This window comes from Pyricularia oryzae, chromosome 1 (assembly GCF_000002495.2).
Source record: "Pyricularia oryzae 70-15 chromosome 1, whole genome shotgun sequence".
In the NCBI taxonomy this organism is placed as follows: Eukaryota; Fungi; Ascomycota; class Sordariomycetes; order Magnaporthales; family Pyriculariaceae; genus Pyricularia; species Pyricularia oryzae.
The window spans coordinates 1,338,559-1,358,358 of record NC_017844.1 but is presented as its reverse complement, the minus strand read 5'-3'; the positions used below and the strand labels follow the sequence as shown (position 1 = coordinate 1,358,358).

Here is a 19,800-nt window from a genome sequence, read left to right as displayed (position 1 = left end):
CTGCCTCCTCTACAATTGGTTGCCTCTTCTTCTTTTTCTCAGTTACCGTGGGGATAGGCCCAAGAACGGCCTCGGTCCAAGGTTTAGTTATTTCTTCGTGAATTGACTCCTCTATTGTTGGCTTCTTCCCTTTCTTCTATTTCTTAGTTGTGAGGATAGACTCAGGCACGGCCATAGTCTGAGGCTCAGTCGTTTCTTCTTAATTTGCCTCCTCCATCATTGGCTGCTTCTTTTTCTTGTTTTTCTTAGATATTATGATAGTACCCCAGCCCCAGATTTTATCCTCGTTAGGAATAGATACAGGCTCAGTCGTGGGCGAAGGCGGAGGCTCCAGCGTTGTTTCGAGATTTGGGCAGCACCCTGGCGCCGGCTCACACTCATATGGCTCTTGGACAAGACATTTGAGACTGGCAGTAACATAGCTAGTGAACCAACCATTTATCGTTCGGGTTTGGATCGGGATATGCGTCCGCCAACAGGTTCGGCACCTCATGGGAACGTAGTTCGCTTTCAGCCCATTCAATCCCCACTCTCGCAAGCTTCTCAAAGCGGGTATTTCATAATTACTCTCAGCTCTGGTACTATGCCACCATCAGTTCGACTCGAACTGACTGATGCGCGTGCTGTGATCGGTCGGGCGGGGCGCATGCACGGACGAAACGAGGTCGAAGTGAATGACGAGCGGGCCTGTCCAGACTCCCCAAGCCGCTACCCCGTCCCCGGAGTAACCCATCACAAGGCGACCCTCCTGCCTTGCAGCCGCCACTGCGATGGCCGCTGGGGAACGTGTGCACATCAAAAGAATGTGGTGGGGCGGTCAGCAACAGCCCCGACGACAATACCCTTGAAAGCGACGCGCGCCTGTTGCTACTTACTGCACACTTACTTATCTTGCAGCTCCCTTATGTTGGCAATCTTGTCCATATTGCCAAATGATCGTTGTGATTCAAGGCCCCAACGATAATCGGAAACGGTGTTCAGCTCGGTGCCATACGTGCTTGACGACCTGGCTCAGGTGCAAGCGACAGACTGTTACAACTTCCTCCTTTATTTGCTTGGTAGAATGAGCCATAAGCGGTATAGAAGTCACGATCCGCACGAAGCTTCTAGGCTATCGCTCGACACCTCTGGATCCCCACGGGCTTCCCGCAGGATTGACTTCATCTGAGCATACAGTTTTATCTCCTCTCTTTCCCACCTTCCACCATTTGGGAAAACCGCTTTCCGTAGCTTGTTAACCCAAATCACCAATGGTTGGTAATATGGCGTAAAGTTCTCCTCTGCGAATTTAATAAAGTCCCTCTCATGAGACACTTGCCCCTTCTTTTCCTTTGCCAACAAATCCATGCTGATATAGTTCCACTGGTGGGGGAATGGCGCAGTGGTTAAGCGCCATGGCTGTTACTTGAGTAACGTAGGTTCGAATCCTGCTCCCTCCACCTCCTCCCCGCTTACCCGTGGCAAGGATAACCCGGCTGGCTATCGACAACAACCACCCGCCTGTGCCGTCGAGCCCACACTTGTTGGGAACTTCGTCTCCATGGCTACAAACGACCGACAGCTCCGCTGTTTGGACACAGGCCCCTCTCGATGAAGAGCCGTCAACTGCCGTCAGACGAATCCTCCGTGCGCCTGAAGGCACGGGGTCGCGTCAGTGAACAAACCTGTAAGCAGGACCGGGCACGAACCCGGTCAGGCTCGATTCGCTTCTATGCCCTTGTATTCCGCTGTGTAAATAGAGAAAATAGAAAGCGCGCCGAGATACCCCTCGGGAGGTTGCTAACGGCCGGCTAATGAGCCGGGCCGAGCCCGGCGTTAAATAATACTACTACTACTACTAACTACTACTACTAGTTCCACTGGTCAAACTCACTTATGACTTTGCCTGTGTCTGGTCCGTCATAGTGGACACATATCCAAAATAAAACCCAAAAAAATGACTCAAGATCATGCATAAAAGTATATTGCTCGCCAAACAGGGCACCAATGGCCATAAAAGCGCGCGTACCGGCCTTATCTTTTACACCAAAGGCGCCCGCCGCCCGTGGCTCTCGCACGCCGAGATCCAAATCAATCAAAAAGTAAGGCCACGAGAGGCTGTCAGTATCCTCGTTGATCATAAGATTATTGATTGAGATGTCTCGATGGAGGAAACCAGCCATCCGCAAGGATTCGTGGCCTTCGATACAACCCTCTACCGCTGCAAGGAGAGCCGACCGAAAGCTTGCTTTGTAAATGGGCTTTCCATAGTCACGAAGGATGACGCGTCGGTGCACGCGGTTCGATAGAGTGTCGACATTAGCGGGGGATGCTGAACAGGACCGCTTGCTAGCTGTACCGCTGCTGGTGCGGCCTCTTCGCGAAGTCCCAGGCACAATTGTGTTCGGCAGTAGCTTTGATCTTTGGTCTGGCCGGTAGTTCGTAGCTGTGGTGATTTCCAATCCTTTGCGGACGTTGTTTCGAATATCGTCGTCCATTCCGTGTATTTGAACAGTGTAGTGATGGTAATGTCGGGCAACATTAACCACACCTTTCGCAGTTGCTTTTTGTAACAGGTTTCCTTCTTCCTCGCGCTCCGTATATTGCCACGAATCCTTAATTACGAATTGTTTTTGTGGATCACCCTCGGGATGCGCTTTCCAGCAAATCGTCGCGCGGCCGGCAATGCAAAATGCACGCGCCATTAATTTATCAATAATTAAACGCTTTGTCCGGCCATTTCGGTCGATTATAATAAACCGTTGATCCTCTGTTTTGACGATTGTAGGATCGAAGCCGAAATCCTCCTCATTTATCCACAAAAACCCCAAAATGGTAGTTATGAATTGCAGACCATCCTCGTTAATATTAAACTTTTTAGAGGCGATTCCACCCAGCCGGTTAAATTCCCACAACCTTATAAAAGGCCCACAAAGAGTAAATCCCAAAATAAAACGGCGTGTGTTTTGGGTTGCGAGAACTTTTTTCGCATACCTTCCCAGGTCAAGCCATGCCTTCGGGGTGTTAGCAAAAGGATTGTTTTTCAGCTCCCCGGGCATAAGAATTTGCGATTAAAGGCATTTCGAACCCTTGCCGGCCTGAGGATCGTCTACCAAGCCCACATCCAACTTGCGTTTTCCTGTTAATCCATGGATTGGTTTGTTAGGCTGTGCCAGTGATCGATGTCGACGGGTTGGTTGGTTTGGTCTGTAATTTTTTGCAAATGTGCTCAGCTTTGGGATTATATCGTAAAACCACTCCATCATTTCCTTCTCTTTTGCCTCTGCTGGCCACCCGCTCCATCCTTCACCACAGAATAGCGGATCGCTCCCTTCGGTACACTCCTTGAAGACGTTCTCAGATATTGTATGCAGGCCTGCCACGCGCCCGAAAAAAGCGTCCCAAAAGCAAGGCAGCCCAACGTAGAGGGGACCCAGCTCAGACCTGAGGACTCTATCCACGTCTTGGCGGTGTGCCGAGGAGTTGGCGAAACTGCCCGTGTTGTGTAGCCACGGAGTTTGAAGGGAGGATGCTACCGACTGGGAAGGCGGCGTGGCCTCGGTGACGGCGCGATAGACCTGATCCCAGAGAAAGGCATCATCTCTATTATTGGCGATGGCTATAAGTAGTAGGGGTTTAAAGCGGTCGAAGTCAAAGTCGTCAGATGCGGCTGCGGAAATCAATTTCACGAGAGCGCTTCGCAGGACGCCTGGGCCCGTTTTAGAAGGAAGCCGCCGAGCAACGGGAAGAGTTTGTAGAGCGAATAGAAGATCGAGGGTGAGACTTTGAAGATCTGCATAGCAGTTAGAGGAGCAAGTGAAGCCCGGAGTGCCTTGTTAATATTACCCTCTCGATCAAGATGACTCAGCGCGTTCGGGGCGCACGAGACCTGCTTTTCTGTGCAGAGGGAGTTGAAGGAAGCACGGAACGCATCTAGACCACTTTCAATGGGATTTCCCCTAATGATATCTAACGGTGGTCGGTCTGTCATTTGGGGAGTGATGTAGATGGGATAGGGAGCGATGGAAAGAAATCAGAGTACGTCTTATGTCCGTCACGTAACATCACTCAATAGTCCTCTGATGGTCCGTACTGATTGAGGGAACATTGATTACGTAGCGTTTCGAGACGGAGGAGCGCCCACGTGTTTGGGGCCGTGCACACTTGGCACATGACTAAGCTAAAGGCCAGCCACATGGCTCACATTTTGATTCCTTAATGCGCCCACAAACACCTGGAGAAAGGGCTGATCCGGACCGCATAACGTCGACGAATGTCAGGACACGTGTGAAGTCTGCAGCGCTAGCTTTGTAAAGCTGGACAAAGCGTTGCCAGCTTACCTATAACGATCCGTCGAGGGTTGCTTCTGCTCGCGTGCCGAGCTCGCAGCACACGACCGCGGCCTGCCGCAGGATCCGGTGGACCGGGTCCGGCGGTGAGGGGCAGTCGCTCTGAGCTACTACCGATAGCTCTGGTGGGGCAAAACGACGGACAAGGCGCGTACGACGCGTGTCGTTCTTAACAATGCGCGCATTTTGGCGTGAAAAAAAAAAAAAAAAAAAAACCTACCCATGTGCTATAGCAGTCCCAGGTTGTACTAGTACCTGTTACCCTGTTACCCGGAGAAGGGTTGGGAGCACATTCTGATTGCTTTCATGACTTTTTCGTGGCCATACAGGCCAGCCGAAGTTAGAAAGCAAATAGACATCTCAAAGTAAGGGTCTGAAATGTCTTTTCTTCAAGGGTACGCAACATACCAAGGCCTTCGCGCACCACATCGCTCCGACAAAGCTCCGTCAACTATATAGGATCTGGCAAGGGACGAGTCGATAGATGTCACCTCGGGAATAAGCTGCTCTCCCGCATCGAGGTAGGAATTGACATTCAATGACGCGCCAGCGAACTAACAAACCGAGTGTTGAGAGATGAGTGTTGGCGTGTAGGCAGAGCTGGTGAGGATTGTCGCTGGGAAACCCCACAGGGCAAACAGCAACGCATTGCGAGGAAGCAAGTAGGCTGTATGAGTGAGTACAATGTAGTGATCAGCCTGATCGAATTCAAGTTAGGTCTGCCCAGCTCTGATTCCAAAAGGATCAGGAAAACCCCACCGAGTCAACTCCTGCAATACACGCGAGGGTACAGCGGGCAGCCTGAGAATGCAAGATTTCGAGCGGGCAAGCATATATCAGCGCTGGTGGCAAGGAGGTACAACGTACACTAGCTATTGGAAAGACAGTAGTGATATCCGTCTTATTGACAAACAATGGTTTGTGGAGCTGGAAAACTGGAGTAAATAACAATATTGCTTTGATATAAAACTTAGCCATCACACATAAAAACCTTGTCTTCCTACCTGCTTCGTTCTTGTCAAGTAGATCTGTTTGCCTAGTAGAACGGCTCGCGAGCAAACTTTAGTCTAAAACCAACTTCGCGGTTTTCACAGTGAAAAGCAGTCATCCAAGAGGGGATAAGACGCAGCGCCTTGGAACAGGCTCCTGAGTCTTGGAAGGAAAGATGCCATCACCCATATGTAGTCCTGCGACCAGATGCAAAGCCGGGGCAGGATGCTGTTTTAGCGCTAGGACACTGATGAGGCGGGGGCTACCGAGGACACAAAGTGTCCTTGTTGGCAGCCTTGTGGTCGTCCGAGGTACGGCTAGGAGTGTTGTTTTGCACTGGACAAAAAGTGTCATCAGTGACGCCAGGGTGGGTCATATGGCTCACCAGCGTCCAGATTTAGCCCATGCCCTTGATAAAACAAACTAGTAGCCGTGGCTCGGCACCTTCAAGAGTATGATCATTCTAGTCTATTGAACTTGCGGCTCTGATCAATAGCAATTATCAATAGCTTCTGTTGCAGCAAGATAAGAAACTCCTCCTCCATGAGATTGAAACGTCTGGCTGCCTATAGGCACTCTGTCCCTCGACCTTTCATTTGTTAGCAATTACGTCTTGTGTGCCTTTCCAGCTCCACTAGATCCTTTCTCTTCCGTGCAAAAACTTGCGGTCAAACAAAAAGCGAATCCTCCTCCTTAAAGTCCTTCTCCTCCAGAATCTCTCCAAAAAGCATCTTCCCCATGTGTGTATGCCTGATGCCCTGAGAGTCCATACGGACATTGGAAAGCAGCACCCTGAGCAGCGGCAGTGGGCTCGTGTCGAAGCTGCATTCTGGGTAGAGCACCTTGTCGCCAAAGCCGTCGGAACTGACGCCTTTGTTGCTGAACTGTTCCGACGTGCAAGCGAGGCCCAGGTATCGACACATGCTCCTATACTCCTGAATGTTTGCAAAATAAAGCTGACCAGCGAACAGATTGAGCTGCTGCAGTAGGTGTGAAGGCGCCCGCCAATCGTCGGGGAGTGGAGGTGTTGCGTAATTTGCAAGTCTGTCCATGCTACGGAACTCCTCGCTGAGGCGCGCGGTGTAAACGTGAAGGTGGACGTGCTTGCTGTTTCGGATTTCATGCCACAGTTCGTTTGCTTCAAAAGGGCTGATGATGATAATGACGGAATCCGAGGCGGGGTTGCCTTTGGCGATGCTCAGGACGTATCGTACCGGTCGGTGATATATGTCGGAGCACGACTTAGGGTGTAGTATGATGGTGGTGGCAAAATCATTGGTGACCATCAGCGCTCCACCAAACTGTTTGAAATCGAACCTTTCGCCAGCCGTGGTAGTTTTCAATGTCTCGAAGGCGGGGAGGAAGGCCGGCGACAAAACATTAAAGGCGCCATGTAGAATCAAAGATTTCAAATCCTTGTGGATGCGGCCTTTTCTGGCCTTCAACTCCTTTGGTTTGTCGATGTCGCGCTCGATCTCAACTTGCTTGTCTATCTCGCGCTCTTGCTCCTCGTCAATGTCATCCAAACTGGTAGAGACATCCCGCACGCTTATTTGTATGATTTTCTGTCTCATTTGCTCGAGTTGGCGCTTGCGCCCAGCCAGAAGTGGATCTTCCAGTTCCTTCTTGAGGATGTCGCGTACCCTTAGGCCATCCCGGGGCATGTAGCGGCTCTCCAGGCTGCGGAGCTCGCTTTGGGTATATTGGTTTGCCTCTCGACTCAGGTTTTTACCGGCCGTCTTCATCCTTTTCCAGATTTCCTTGTGCCTTTGATGAGCCACACCTTGCTGTTGCCAATTGCCAACATTGCGGTACATTTCCTTCCATGTCTCGGTTATGGACCAGCAAATGATGTCTGCAATCGATATTTCCGTAGCCTTCCGAGAACCCTTTGAAGCCATGATCAAGCTTTGGACCTCGGGCGTCACAAAAAAGCTGATGGACTGACCTGTCCCTAGCTTTCGCATCCGCATGCAAGCTGTGAAGAGTGAGTTAGTATGAAGGTTTATACTCGTTTTAGTAAGCGAACTCTACATACCTTGCACAAGTTTGTCCTTGGTTAGTCCTGGACCGAGTGTTGTGGCCGCCCGGTAATGATCCGGAAGGCGAAGATCAATGCCTCGAGTGTGCAACTCATCAAAATAAGCCAGACATCGATCGGTCTGAGTCGAATATGGACTTCTGGACAAGAAATCCACCTTGCCGCCAAGGTCCAAAACCATGGCATCGTGCTTATCACTGTAAAAAATGCAAGCTTCTTTGCGCAGGGATTCGTTGGCTGAAGTCGACATCATATCCAGCCATGCCTTGGCCACTTCAAAGTTGGAAAGGTCAGAGATAACAACGCCGACGTCCAGAAGCACCTGTATAGGCTCCTGGCTTTTGACAATAGCACTCAGAAGTGCGAGGCTACTGACGTCCTTTGATGACGTATCGTCGGGTTCTAACTGGACCACCCGGTTCTCAGATCGGAGCAGGTAGTCAATGACAAGAGCGTTGGTATGCTCCTGCTCCGGCAGATCCTTGTGCTGTATTTCCAGCGGCAATTGGAATCTACTGTCGCAAGTGCCGCTGAAACCAGTGGTGACATGGGCTTTCGACTCGGCTAAATCCCAGGCCGAGGCAGAAATTTTGTTTGGAAACTCAATCAGCTCCTGTGGAAAGACAATCTGGGCGAGGAAAAAGTCTATCACGGGCTTGGAAAAGCGCAGCGCCGGGTATATTTTATCCCTGCACAGCGTCGTGTCGCGGGTGTTGATGGAGCTAAGCTTTTGGAACTCTGGCGGGATTTTGCTGGTCTTGATCCACCGCGCCAACTCGACATCTGGGTGGTCAAGTTCCGTCAGTCGATTGAATGTCTCGGCCATTTGCTGATCTGTAAGGCCACATTGGTAGTAGCTCAGGCAAGTGAGCAGGATGATGATGTCAGGATGGCCAAACTGAGATCTGGACTTTGGCTGGTCCTTGGCCTTGTAGGGGACTGCCAGCCTGGTTGCGGGCCTCCGGGAATAGTCGAGACCGTAGTCAATCCGATAGCGCTTCAGAAGGACCTGCTGTAGGACCCCGCCTGCTATCAACCCACGGAGGAGCGCCAGCAATTTCTTGGTTCCCGCATGGAAGAAATCGGGATCGATAGCGAGGATTTCATCGGCCTCCTCGGCATTCAAATTCTCCTTTTCGATAAGCTCGAATATTCCCTGGTCTCTTAGATAGCGGTCCTCAGGAAGGGAAAAGTTCGTGATGCCGTTTCCGATGGCTCTTTTTGCGACGTTGCCTATAAACCAGCCTCCTTGTTTATCATCAAGCAGCCGGACGCTTGGGAAGTGAGAGTGGCCCTTGTAGAATACGCATATTCTTTGTGATGCTCCTTCAGACGTGGCCTCTGCCTCCTCGGCAAGAGCTGTGAGAACCTGCTGGTGATATAACCATCGATCTGGTGACAGTTCCACAGGTGCTGCGGCACCCATGGTGTATATGAGTTCATAGCTGGGCCGCAGAACTTGGTCGCTCTCGTCTATGATATCCCGAGCCCTTGAATGCATGTAGTCCTGAACATCGGACAAAACAATGCGGGCCTCGCTCCCATCTGTATCTGCTTCCAAGTTTTGTTGCGACATCTCGATCGTCAGGAGGCGCAGTGATAGCAGCTCTTCAGGCTGAACTAATAGAACAGATCCTTGCTCGGCGCATGAGGCAAGCAGCTTTTTGATGAATTCAGCCTTTTGATGTGTCATTTTCATAGCGCGACTGATGGGGAGATACTCGACCCGTCTATTTAGCAGACCCCCAAGCTTGGAAGTGAGGATCTGTCGCGTTTGTACTGACTGTTCCTTTGGTACAATGACCCGGATCAGTTTGATGCCGTCTGCAAGCTTGGCAGCAACAATTGGGATGATGACGAAAGACTTGCCCTCCCCCATATTCAGTTGCAACACTGTGTTGCCAGGATTGCTCCGCTCCACGGCCATTTCATTTGCAATGGTAATTTGAACTGGCCGAATAAGCAGGTTGCTCTCCACCTCGAGCAAAAGCCATTCGGGATGATTCATTGCGTCCCAGTTGGTGTGTCCGGGATTATCCATCTCTCGCTTGAGCTCCAGGAGATTGTCACCCTCGGCAAGAACCAGCATCCTCTCTGCTCGCTGCAGGTTTGTGATCGCCTTCGCGTGACTGATAATACATTGCTTCCAACCATTATCAGTGATGCTTCTCCAATGGCAGTTGCTCAGCTGCTCCAGCAGAAACTTTCGGTCTAGTCGGGGCAACGCGATGGAGGATGGAGCATCATCGGTCTTGGCCAGCTTGTTTGAATGCCCCAAAGCATTGAAGATGGTTCGCTCAATGGACTCAACTTTTTCCAGGCATGCGGAGCGATATCTCGTCAGCTCCGCTTTCCAATCCTCAGGCAGACGGTAGTGTTTAGAGGGCAAAGCGATGTCGCTTTCCACTTTCTTAAGTGCATCATGGCTTTTTTTGAATCCTGCAACATAGAGCTGTTCAACACCGCGGGTGCGCCGCTGAAATTTCTTGTTCAGCTCGCTCAACAGCTCGCCCCATTGGACGCTGGTGTCAACACTACGTTGCTGGGAGCCTTCAGGGGCGTCAGCAACTGCCTCTAGCTGAAATGTACTAGGTACTAGGACCTCCAAGAGTGGGGGAGACCCTTTGAACAACTGGAGTTTTTGTGACCTTTTGGGCGGAAGAGGGGCTCTAGTGTGTGCCTGGCGGTGGGAAAAGTCGAATGCCTGGCCTGTCAAATTGCGTTCGACTTTGAAAGTATGCATGATGGAAACAATTTTGTCGAGGTAACTTTGGAACTCCATCTTCCCGCGCCACTCAGCTCGAAGCTCAAGGGTTGCTTGAAGTGATTCAGCTACCTTGATGAATCCCTTCCATTTGTGCGGCTCGGCGATTGTAGGGTTCATGACGGCCTCTTTAAAAAGAACCTCGGCAAATGGCACTTTGAGTCTTGAGATCTTGGATCTCCACTGTGGCCGGGATAAACTAATAGCGGGATCCATTTTATCTTCAGTCACAATCATCTTTCTTGCCTCTCCCAGGAAGTCAGAAGGTTTGTCCTGCAATTTATGGAACAGCGAGTGTGGAGGAGGCTTCAGGTTTCTGAGTTTCTCTGAGGTGACGAAGGAGCGAACAACCTGAGTGAATTCAGGAATAGGATTTTGTGCAAAGATCAATGCCGAGATGAATATTATGACGTGATAGTCCGAGAAGTTTTTATTTCCCGAGGACAAGACGTCGTGAATGTGGCAGAAGCTTCTGCCTAAAGATTCACCAGGGGGATGCAGCCACTTTGGGTTAAACTTGAGGTCAGCAGGCCAAGGATTGCTGCTGAGACCGTCAACCTCATGGCCTACAACCAGATACAAGGATTGCAAGAGTTGCGCTTTGTCAGGTTTGTAGTGGAGCAAATAGCCCTCACGCTTTTGCAGGATGCACTCAGTGGTGGCATGCACTTCTTTCTCAAGATCACAACCCCCCGGTGTCAACCATTCCCCTCGGGACTTATATCTCATGTCAAATTTTGAATCAATTGACCCGCCGAAGCCATCCAGGCGGAAAATTGCAAGACGACCATTTGCTCGGATCACCAGATCTTCATTTCTCGTAGTGTCACCGAAAGTGTCTTCATTTGGCAGCTCAGAATCCGATCCCATTGCTTTCCGCACCGCGTCAAGCTTGAGAATTTTCATAACTTCTGGTGCAAACCAGTCGTGCTGTGCCAGCGGCTGGTACCCCGGAGTGAACGTCACCATTTGGAATCCGGGGTTCTTGATCCTCTCTGAAATGTAACTGCGAATTGGACTTAGCCTAGCAATGTCCTCCAGCAAGCCCACCTCTTGCGCAGTTAGGGCCTGTGATGAAGCCATAGCAGCAGATCGCAGGATGCGCAGGGCCTGCTCCGTGCCAGTGTACCCAGTCAAGGGGTCGGGGAGAAAGTGACTGGTGGTTGCGTGGAGCAAAGAGAGAACGATTTTGCCGATATGTGAGCCATCATCGACAATCTCACCCTTCATTTTATCAATCGTATAGAATAGTCGCTTTTGCAGCAAGCGATCATCACAGAACTTTCGAATCATAATCCTACTGTGAGCAGTGGGCTCGGAGGATTCAGATAGTTGATGTACCTCGCCCACGGGGACGATGAAGCCTCGATCTGATGACGAAGCCGAGCAAAGTACCAGCTTTTGCTGAAATCCCAATAAAGTTCCAAGGGATTGGTCGGGGTCGATGTACATACCCTTGAACTCCTTCGAGTAAAGCCTGGACGCCGTCGCGTCAAACTCGAAAGAGAGGCCGAGGGATGGCACAAAGATGGAGATCATATTGGTTGTGGTGTCCAGGGTGATACAAACTTTGGAGCCGCACGCTATCTTCGTGACTTGCTGAACGAGAACGTCAAGTGGAGACTTTCTAGGGTTCAGGAGCAGCTGGGTCTCCTGAGACACTTTCCACTTGTCATTTTTAGCTTGTCTTTCAGCTCTCCACAAGCCAATGGCAGATGTCCATCGGTGAGCCTCGGGTCGAAACTCAAGGACTGCTGCTTGTGGGTTGTACCAATGGAAATGAGCGTCGATGAAATTGGAGGGTAAAGCATCCTCCAGCTGGTCTGGTGGGATATATTCAAAGCAAGGACCATTATTCTCTCTTACGGCCAGTATTCTCAGGTTCGGCGTCTCTTTAGACGCTGCATTCATGAGGGAAAAGTGTAGGATGTATCCAAAGTATGTTGAAGAAGTTGCATGGGTGAAGTCTCGGCGCTCGGATGGCCCGACCCGAGCATCCCATGAGCCCAGCAGCCGTTTGTAGTTGCGATGAGCGACAATGTCTGGAGGAAGGAAGGTCAAAGGTTGGGCATCAAGCAATACTTCTCCACTCAGCAGGTTGAAGGATAGAGTCGCTAGCTTTTTGCTGCTTGGGCCGGCAAGGTCTGATATCTGGAGTATGTGTGCTTTGCCAGGCTCAGTTTTAGGCCTCCATGTGCCAAACTCTTGGAAACCAGGGTATACATAAGAAGCAACTTTGGAGAGAACATCGGGATGTTTCTCAGCGGCTTGCAATACTAGGCCGAGAGATCGATACGACAAGCGCTCCCATCGTTTTACTTGCAACTGCTTCAGCCGGCGCGTTGATAGCTTTTTGGTCAGGTATTGGCGTATACCTGCAGAACAGTGAATGAACGTCTCTAAAGCCTCCGGGGCCTGCAGGAGATCTTCCAAGGCCTCATGCTCAATATCGAAAGTGGCGTTGCAAGCGAGTAGCATGGCAAAAACCCGGTCGCGCAGAGCAGACTGCGCGGATTCCCCGCCCTGCAATCCTTCAGCTGTAATGTTGGCCTCTTTCGCATCCAATTCAAGCCATGCCTTTTTGGCAATATCTCTCAGCTGGCTCAATGCGCCAAGACACTGACCTTGGACAGTCTCAGAATCTGAAAGTGAAAGCAGCCTGGCGGTAAGGCTCGCCAATGTGAATATGGCAGTGCTTTGCTCCCCGGAGCCCTTGAGGCGCTCCACACAGTCTTGTAAAGCTGTGCTGAGCTCATGAGCAAAGCTCTCGTCAATAAGGATGTGATGAGCCTCTCGGTATTGCGCGACCGACGAAGCGCTGTCGAAGCTTGGCTTGTCGGGCTTTGGGTTATTGCTGCCAGAAGCCACGCCATCCTCTTTCTTTTTCTCGACTGGCGGCATGGAAACTTGTCCTTGCTTTTTCTGGTCCATTTTTGAGCTATCAGACATAGGTCCAGCTTCGTATACCGCCTGCAAGAAAAGATAAGCCGTCTCGTCGTTGCCGATAGGAAGAGTTGATTCGCAGAGTGTGGCCAGTAAATTCGTCAATTGGACTCGAATTCCAGCTCTTAGGTGACCGAACGCCTTGAAAGCGCGATGTCCCATTTTGAGAGGACAGTTGCTTTGCCTAGCTATGATCTCGTTTGAGCTATGCGTCCACTGACTGATGAATGGCTGTAGCTCTTTCATGTGGGATAGCCTGGCATATGAAAGCATGGGCGGTAGCTTGGGGGTGGCTTTGGTGTACGCAGAAGTCCACACTGCGCTTTTCCTGTCAAAATATTCATATTGACGGCCATTCATTACACAAATATGATTGATAGCACCGTGGATCGGCTTGTAGTCATTGTTCACCAATTTGCTGATGTGAATGGACACATTCTTTCTGAAGTCTTTCAGACATTTCCTTGGCGACCGCAGTTGAAGTCGAGATTTCTTGCTCACCGCAACTGTATGCTGCGCGTAAGGGCGGAATTTGGAGGCTAACAACCATCTCACCCGCTTGTCTTCTTGGTTGTCTTCACCCGGGTACTCTTCGTTTTCTGAAACGCTTTTCCCGTCATCTGTCAGTTCACCATAAGAAACTTCAGGTAATACGGGAGCAGGCTGCCCGGCGCCAAGAGCGTCGACAAAAAGAGAAATATAAAGGTCAGCCCAGCGCACAAGGATTGCTGGTGCCTGTGCCCAAAAGAGTATGGATTTGACCTTGTTCTCATCAGCGGGAAGTGCATGCTCAACGACCTCGATGCTTAGCGATTCAGCCATCGTCTCGTGGGCACAGGTCGCACAAGCCTTATCGCAGGCTGCTTTATCTTCGTGTCCCCAGTCATTTGGCGCGCCTTGTCGCTTGTGTGGTGCAGCAGCTAGTCTTTTCAGGTCACCATACTCTTTTGCCATAGACTCAAGCTTTTCCTGTTGAGATCGCTGCGCTTCCGCAAATTCGTCGTCGTGATTCTTCCTGATTAGCCCGAGCTTCTTGCCTCGTGCGAAAAACCGACTGAGCTCCTTCATAGAGTCGTCATAAAAGCGTACTGCGAACGAGTCAGAGTTGCCACAAGAGCCAAAAAATGGCGTCAGGCCCTCCTTGGCTTGACCCTTGCGGTCTGCTATGTACTGCTCCACAGTATTAGCGCGCATTAGCAGCTCCCGCGTTGGGAGTATGAGGGTGGAAGTGACCTCGGCAGGAAGTTGGATTTCATGTTCAGACAAAAATGTGAACTCGCTGGTGGCTATCGTGTCGCAAGCAACCCAGAGCTCAAGCATCACCAAGTGCATCAGCGACTCGAGCTCAGGGTTTCCCAGATAGAGGTGCTTGGCATGCTTGTGGTATTTATCGAAGAAGGCGCAAATTCTGTCGCAGGCAGACTGCTTGCCAATATTCGTCTGTGTCCATTGAGAAAGGTGTGTACCAACCCAAGCTTCAACCTCTGCAAGATCGTAAATCCCACCTCTATTCATTGGTCGAACTTGCACTGCTGGTAATTGTGACAGGCTGCTCTTGAGGCGGAGAAATACTGTTGCTTCGTGATTTGCGGAAGCTTCACTCGAAGCCTTGACTTTGGACGCCGTACCCGATGGCCGCTGTCTCCCAGACACAATGTACTTGTTGAGTGTATTCAGAGAATGCAAGGAGACACTTGCTAATACTTTAGCATCGGAAATGTCGAATACTCCTATGTTGGACCTCTCAGCAAGCTCGGGCTTCTCCTTTTGCTGAATCTCGCTCCATTGTTGATCTTGCAACTCTTGGGCGCGCTTCAACACTTTGAAGACCGGCGACAACCAGAATTGTCCTGCTGGAGGTTTAAGTTTACGAATCCTTCGGTCGATCTTGCACCTGGCGCAGTATATCAGATATGGTGGAATCTCGGTAGCGTGGTCAAGCGCCCTTTCCAGCATTTGTGTCATGCAGTAAACCATCACTGACTTGTAGAGCGATGGTTCTCTGTTTGGATTCAATCCGTCCAGTGTAAGCTGGAGGGAGACGCGGAGGAAAAGCCACAGCGCAGAACGTTCCCAAACTTCTGCGCCTTGCATGGTGGCTTCTTCGCGTGTCCTCTTGATTATTTTTCGAACCTCTTTCTTCGTTCCGCCAGAGCCTCCAAGAATGCCTGTTATCATTCGTGTGACCATCTTCGGGTCGGCAGACTCTCGACCAAGGTTGTCCGGATGCGGCTCAATGTCAAGTCCTGACAAGAGGCTCGCGAAGGGCTTGCAGAAACTGTCGTCTGTGACAATGGACGCATCCAATGCAATCGCAATATTTGGGAATGTGCGAACCAGGTGGCCCTTGCAGGCCACAGTATCCGTACGACGTGGAGTGAGCTCGAACGACTCAAAGATGACCACATTACCATCTCGCCGCAGCAGCAGACCGGCATTTTGAGCGCGGATGTGAAAGGCTAGGGAATCTATTTTGGGTTAGTATGTGGGGAATATGGAAGATGCCGGGGGCGACTTACTACCATGTCGTAGGCTCCTAATATTCTTAATTGCTACATCTGCGTCCAGGGCTCCCTCTCCGTGATACATCTTCCTCATTTGGTCGATCATCTTGATGCTTGCCTTGAGTTCTGGCAGGCTGTCTGCATTGTGGAAGGCTTCCAGACAGATGCTAACTTGATGAAGCAGATCGTCTCGGGTGAAAGTGGACGGGTTGCCAGCAGGTGTTTCTGTAGTCGGTGGGAGAAACACATGATCGAGCTGGAAGCAAATGGACTTCAATATATGATTATCCTTGGTCGCTTTAACTTGGGCTGGGGCTTCCCGTTCGCCCTCAGTCATAGTGGCTGCTGCATTAACAATTGGGTCAATGTCAGCAGCCCTAGCACCGGCGGTGCCGGGCTTTGATCTGTCAATGTTTGGAGCCATAGCTTTGAGAAGCGCGTGTGTGAAGAAATAAGACTTGGCTTAGAACCAGTGCCTTTGGAGAGCTTGACTTGAGAAATTGAAAGCGAAGAAATCACCGCCCTTTGTTTGAAAGAAAGCTGATCGGGCAGAATTGAAGCAGTTGCCAGACAAGCTTGCTTTAGTAATAAGTGAGAGAAAAGTTAAAGAGACGAAATCAATATTGCCAAAGAGTGCAATGAGAATATTTCAGAAGAACTGCTTCTGATCCGCGGAAAAAGTGAAAATCTGATGATGGTTTAGTGTCGACTTGACATTGACTAGACGAATCACTTTGAAACTGAAAAAAAAATGTTACCGTAAAGGCCGAGAGAAGTAGAGCAAGATTTTTTGCTCTTGAGACTGGCGAAAGATGTGGAGTTGGAGAACGCTTGCTGTACTTTCTGAAAGCTAGGCGATGGATGGAAAGAATGTAAGTAAATGTTGAGACCAACGAAGCTGAGGATGCTTAAAGAGTTTTTCAGCTGGAACGGGAATGAAAATAACGTGAGGAAGTAAAGGTAATGAAAGAAGTGGAAGTACCTGGTACTCAAAAGCTTGGCTTCATGGAAAAGGAAAGGGAACTGGTGATGTTTGGCGAAAGTGAGATTGAAAATTTGAATAGTTGTTGTCGTTGATATTTACATACCTCGGTACCTGATCATTCTTTCCAAATTTGGCAGTCTGGAGATTTTTGAATCACGCCCCACACTTCCCCACTGAGTCTCCACCGTGGATCTAGTAATAGTGGATCCTGATACAATCTGGACTTGAGCACCAATTTCACGTGATAAACCTCATTCCTGGCTTCGCTCCCATTTCTTTCATTTTCTTATGACGGTCACACTGCAGCAACCGACAACGCCGCCAATAGACACACAACATTAAATGCTTGGCGGCAACACGGAATGCAAGCACCCACGAGAAGACGAAAACAAATTTTTTCCAATACCATGTCAGCCCAACCAAGACGTGCTCGGCTGCAAACCACGGGACGGACTCTCTGGCTTGAGCAAAATACCAGGGGGAAAAGTTCCCATTCGTGCGATGAGGAGATGTGGCATCGCTTGCTCGAAATCGCCAAGCGCAATGCTCAACTAGAGCAACGCCGAAAGGGCAGCCCGCAGCTTGGAATGGGGACGGGATGGGACTGAATTTTAAAATAGGTTGAGATCCCGCCCAGGAAGGACAATGAAAGTTGCCTTCAGTGAGGACTGCGCCCAGTAGCAGTTTGCTGGTGGTGGATGGCAAGTGCCAAGTCGAGCAAGCAATTTGGAGGTGGAACACCACAGCAAACAAGCAACCCCCACCCAATCCCCGCCAAGCTTATTTTCCCCAACCGAGCGCTGATGGTTGCCGTCCGTGCCGTCCAGTCTCAAGTATTTCGACAGCCAAGTGTTTGTTTGCCCTTGTTTCCCTGACATTGAGACAGACGTCAGATGCTGCAGCTGGTGGTGATCAGAGTCACTTGGACTTTTTTCTATGTTTGTCTTTGGGTGGTCGGAAGCCGACCCCTTTTGATTGCAGGAGAGCACCCGGGCCATTCACTTGTCGCTTGCTGCTCGGCAGTTGTATGAGCGTCTCCAACCCTTTTGTTCCTCCTCTGCTCCCTCCCCTTTCTCTCTCCCGGATAAGTTTACATAATCATAACAACTTTATCAATCGCCCAGAATTCGAGGCTGAGCTTATTTCTACACCGTCTTCGTCCCGCCCTGTCAAAAACAGGCACAACAAGTGTTGAGCACCAATGCGCATCCATGAGTCGATCCGGGTCTCGACCGCGTTAGGTGCTTTTCTGGGGCCCGTGGTAGAACAATCATCAGCAAGCCACACTCCATAGGGGCGCCCCCTTTCTGCGGGGGAGGATCGACCACCTGACTTGCTTCCATGGCAGCGATTGAAATGGACCGGAGAAAGTTTGCTAGTTGCGCTCAATGTTTTTCCAAGTTAGTAAATATCCAGGGTCAGGTATGTATGCCACCCAATAACGACATGTTTGATTGCCTGCAACTTCCCAACCGCAGAAGGCGGTAGATCACTTCCATATTTACCCATCTGAGGGTGTTTTGTCAGTCCGGATGTCATTCTTTTTTTGACATCTGGTGAACAAGGTCTTGCCTGCTGGCCAATGTTATTCCCACTTTCCCTTGCACAGCGACCGGCCACGCGGCGGCAGCACTGCGACGTGCCACAAGGCAATGATCATCATTCCAAATGACCTGCTTTTCTCTTCCTGAACTTGAAAAAGACCTTGATAACGCCAACAAGTACAGTACACGACCTGCACGACACCAGTATTGGAAAGAACCCCCGCCACTCCATCCCAGGGCCGTTGTAGCGTTTCTCCCAAGCGTGTAAATCTGGGGCCTCCCATGAGAGCGAGACACTGGTCTCAGCGACACGCCTTCGTGTTCAGGTCCCCTGCACGTATTCTGCAGCCGGAGATACAGCCACTCTACTCAAAGCGATGATCCGCCTTCCCAGCGGCTACACAAAGACATTATCAACTAATTTGCTACTGATATACGCGGGAACCGTCTCTCGAAACTTTGCCTAGTACTCGGCATTCCGACAAGTCGACACTCTTTGGGGATTGTTGACGTGATCCGTTGATCAGGGCGAAGAGAAGGTATCAAAGACGACCACATCCTTCGAGAGACCATCAAGGACAGATGTTCCCGAGTTTTTCTTGGCTCTTCGTCCTTCACCGCAATTGTATTGCTCGATCCCGATGCGGGTTAAATGAGGACGGCCAGGTCCAATCTGACGCCTGCAACCTGTGTCACCACACACTCGAGGACACGGGGTCAACGGCTGCCCGCCTTACAACGCACATCGGCGCCCAGCGAAGTGAATAGAGAGCCAGCAGGGCGTACCCGCTGGAGCACCACCGTCCTTCTCTCCACACATCTTCTCGCCCGCTTTTTCTGTCCTTCCGCCTTCACCACTTGGCGTGACCGCCCACGTCGCCCGCCATTCTCGTCTTCCTCCTTTTTCTTCCTGCTTGATCCTCACACGACTGACATAGCGACCGGCAGAAATATCAAACAACCTAGTCATCTGCGGTGCGTTGCTCAAGCACACAAAGCTTGACCTGACAAACCAGGCAAGGTTTGCCTGGCAGCTGCATTGTCATCGCCGTCCGACAAGCCATCGATCGGCTACCACATTTGGCAACTGATGCAAGCCGCCCCCATTAGGCGAGGAAGTTTCCGTCTGGGCACGGTTCATTTTGAGCTCCAATTCGTTTTCAAGACGGGTATGTATTGTTTTCCTAGGCGATTTTATTTTTGCGGACCTGCGTTGAGTCGCAAGGGGCATCACACCCTCTCAACCAACCATCCCACCATTTGGGGTCCGCTAACCGACGCCTCTCTCTTACTTCCGGACACTAGGCTCCCCCCTGCACGTGGCGCCGTTGACGAAAGTGTCTTCTCTTCCCCTTCCCGATAACCAGCAGGGTTGAGACAAACGGCCGAACGACAAGGCACACGAGATTAATCAACTCCGTCATTTTCTTGGCCCGGCCAACCACCGCCGTCCAGTCACCTTGCTGTGCCTGCGATTGCCCAATACAGCGCCGAGTAGTGATTTCGGGTCAAATCCCTGTCGAGCTATCCCGACAAAAGACCAACCACTCATGAGTGAAGCGGACTCGAGGCAGCCCCCACTCCACCTCCCCCAGGTTTGCAGCTTACCATCCGTCGACGATCACCCCCCAGGAGCTAGCTCCTCCACGCAAGCGCAGTCTACACCGGAAGCATTCTGCAACTCAGACGCCCGATTACTAC

General features: G+C 50.7%; 3 protein-coding genes and 1 pseudogene across 4 annotated transcripts; 1 reads left to right on the top strand and 3 right to left on the bottom strand.

Moving 5' to 3' along the window:
* Nucleotides 1-199: 199 nt before the first annotated feature.
* Nucleotides 200-2,684, bottom strand: MGG_16094 (uncharacterized protein; the record flags this gene model as incomplete). The annotated part of the gene is made up of 6 exons (XM_003709035.1): nucleotides 200-407; nucleotides 887-1,006; nucleotides 1,199-1,280; nucleotides 1,456-1,632; nucleotides 1,874-1,885; nucleotides 2,009-2,684. The coding sequence occupies 6 exons, from the start codon at nucleotides 2,682-2,684 to the stop codon at nucleotides 200-202; spliced, it is 1,275 nt and encodes a 424-aa protein (XP_003709083.1).
* MGG_20058 lies at nucleotides 1,368-1,439 on the top strand (annotated as a pseudogene). The gene has a single exon. The product of its transcript is annotated as a tRNA-OTHER (tRNA).
* Nucleotides 2,685-3,197: 513 nt separating the features above from the next.
* On the bottom strand, nucleotides 3,198-4,061 carry MGG_16093 (uncharacterized protein; the record flags this gene model as incomplete). Its single annotated transcript, XM_003709034.1, has 2 exons — nucleotides 3,826-4,061; nucleotides 3,198-3,772 (listed from the first exon to the last, which is right to left on the bottom strand). Coding segments are annotated over exons 1-2 (720 nt in total), but the record flags the coding sequence as incomplete, so codon positions are not given.
* A 1,925-nt stretch (nucleotides 4,062-5,986) lies between these two features.
* On the bottom strand, nucleotides 5,987-15,994 carry MGG_02313 (uncharacterized protein; the record flags this gene model as incomplete). Its single annotated transcript, XM_003709033.1, has 3 exons — nucleotides 5,987-7,296; nucleotides 7,357-15,534; nucleotides 15,586-15,994. 3 exons carry the CDS (start codon nucleotides 15,992-15,994, stop codon nucleotides 5,987-5,989), a joined length of 9,897 nt encoding a protein of 3,298 aa, XP_003709081.1.
* Nucleotides 15,995-19,800: the final 3,806 nt, after the last annotated feature.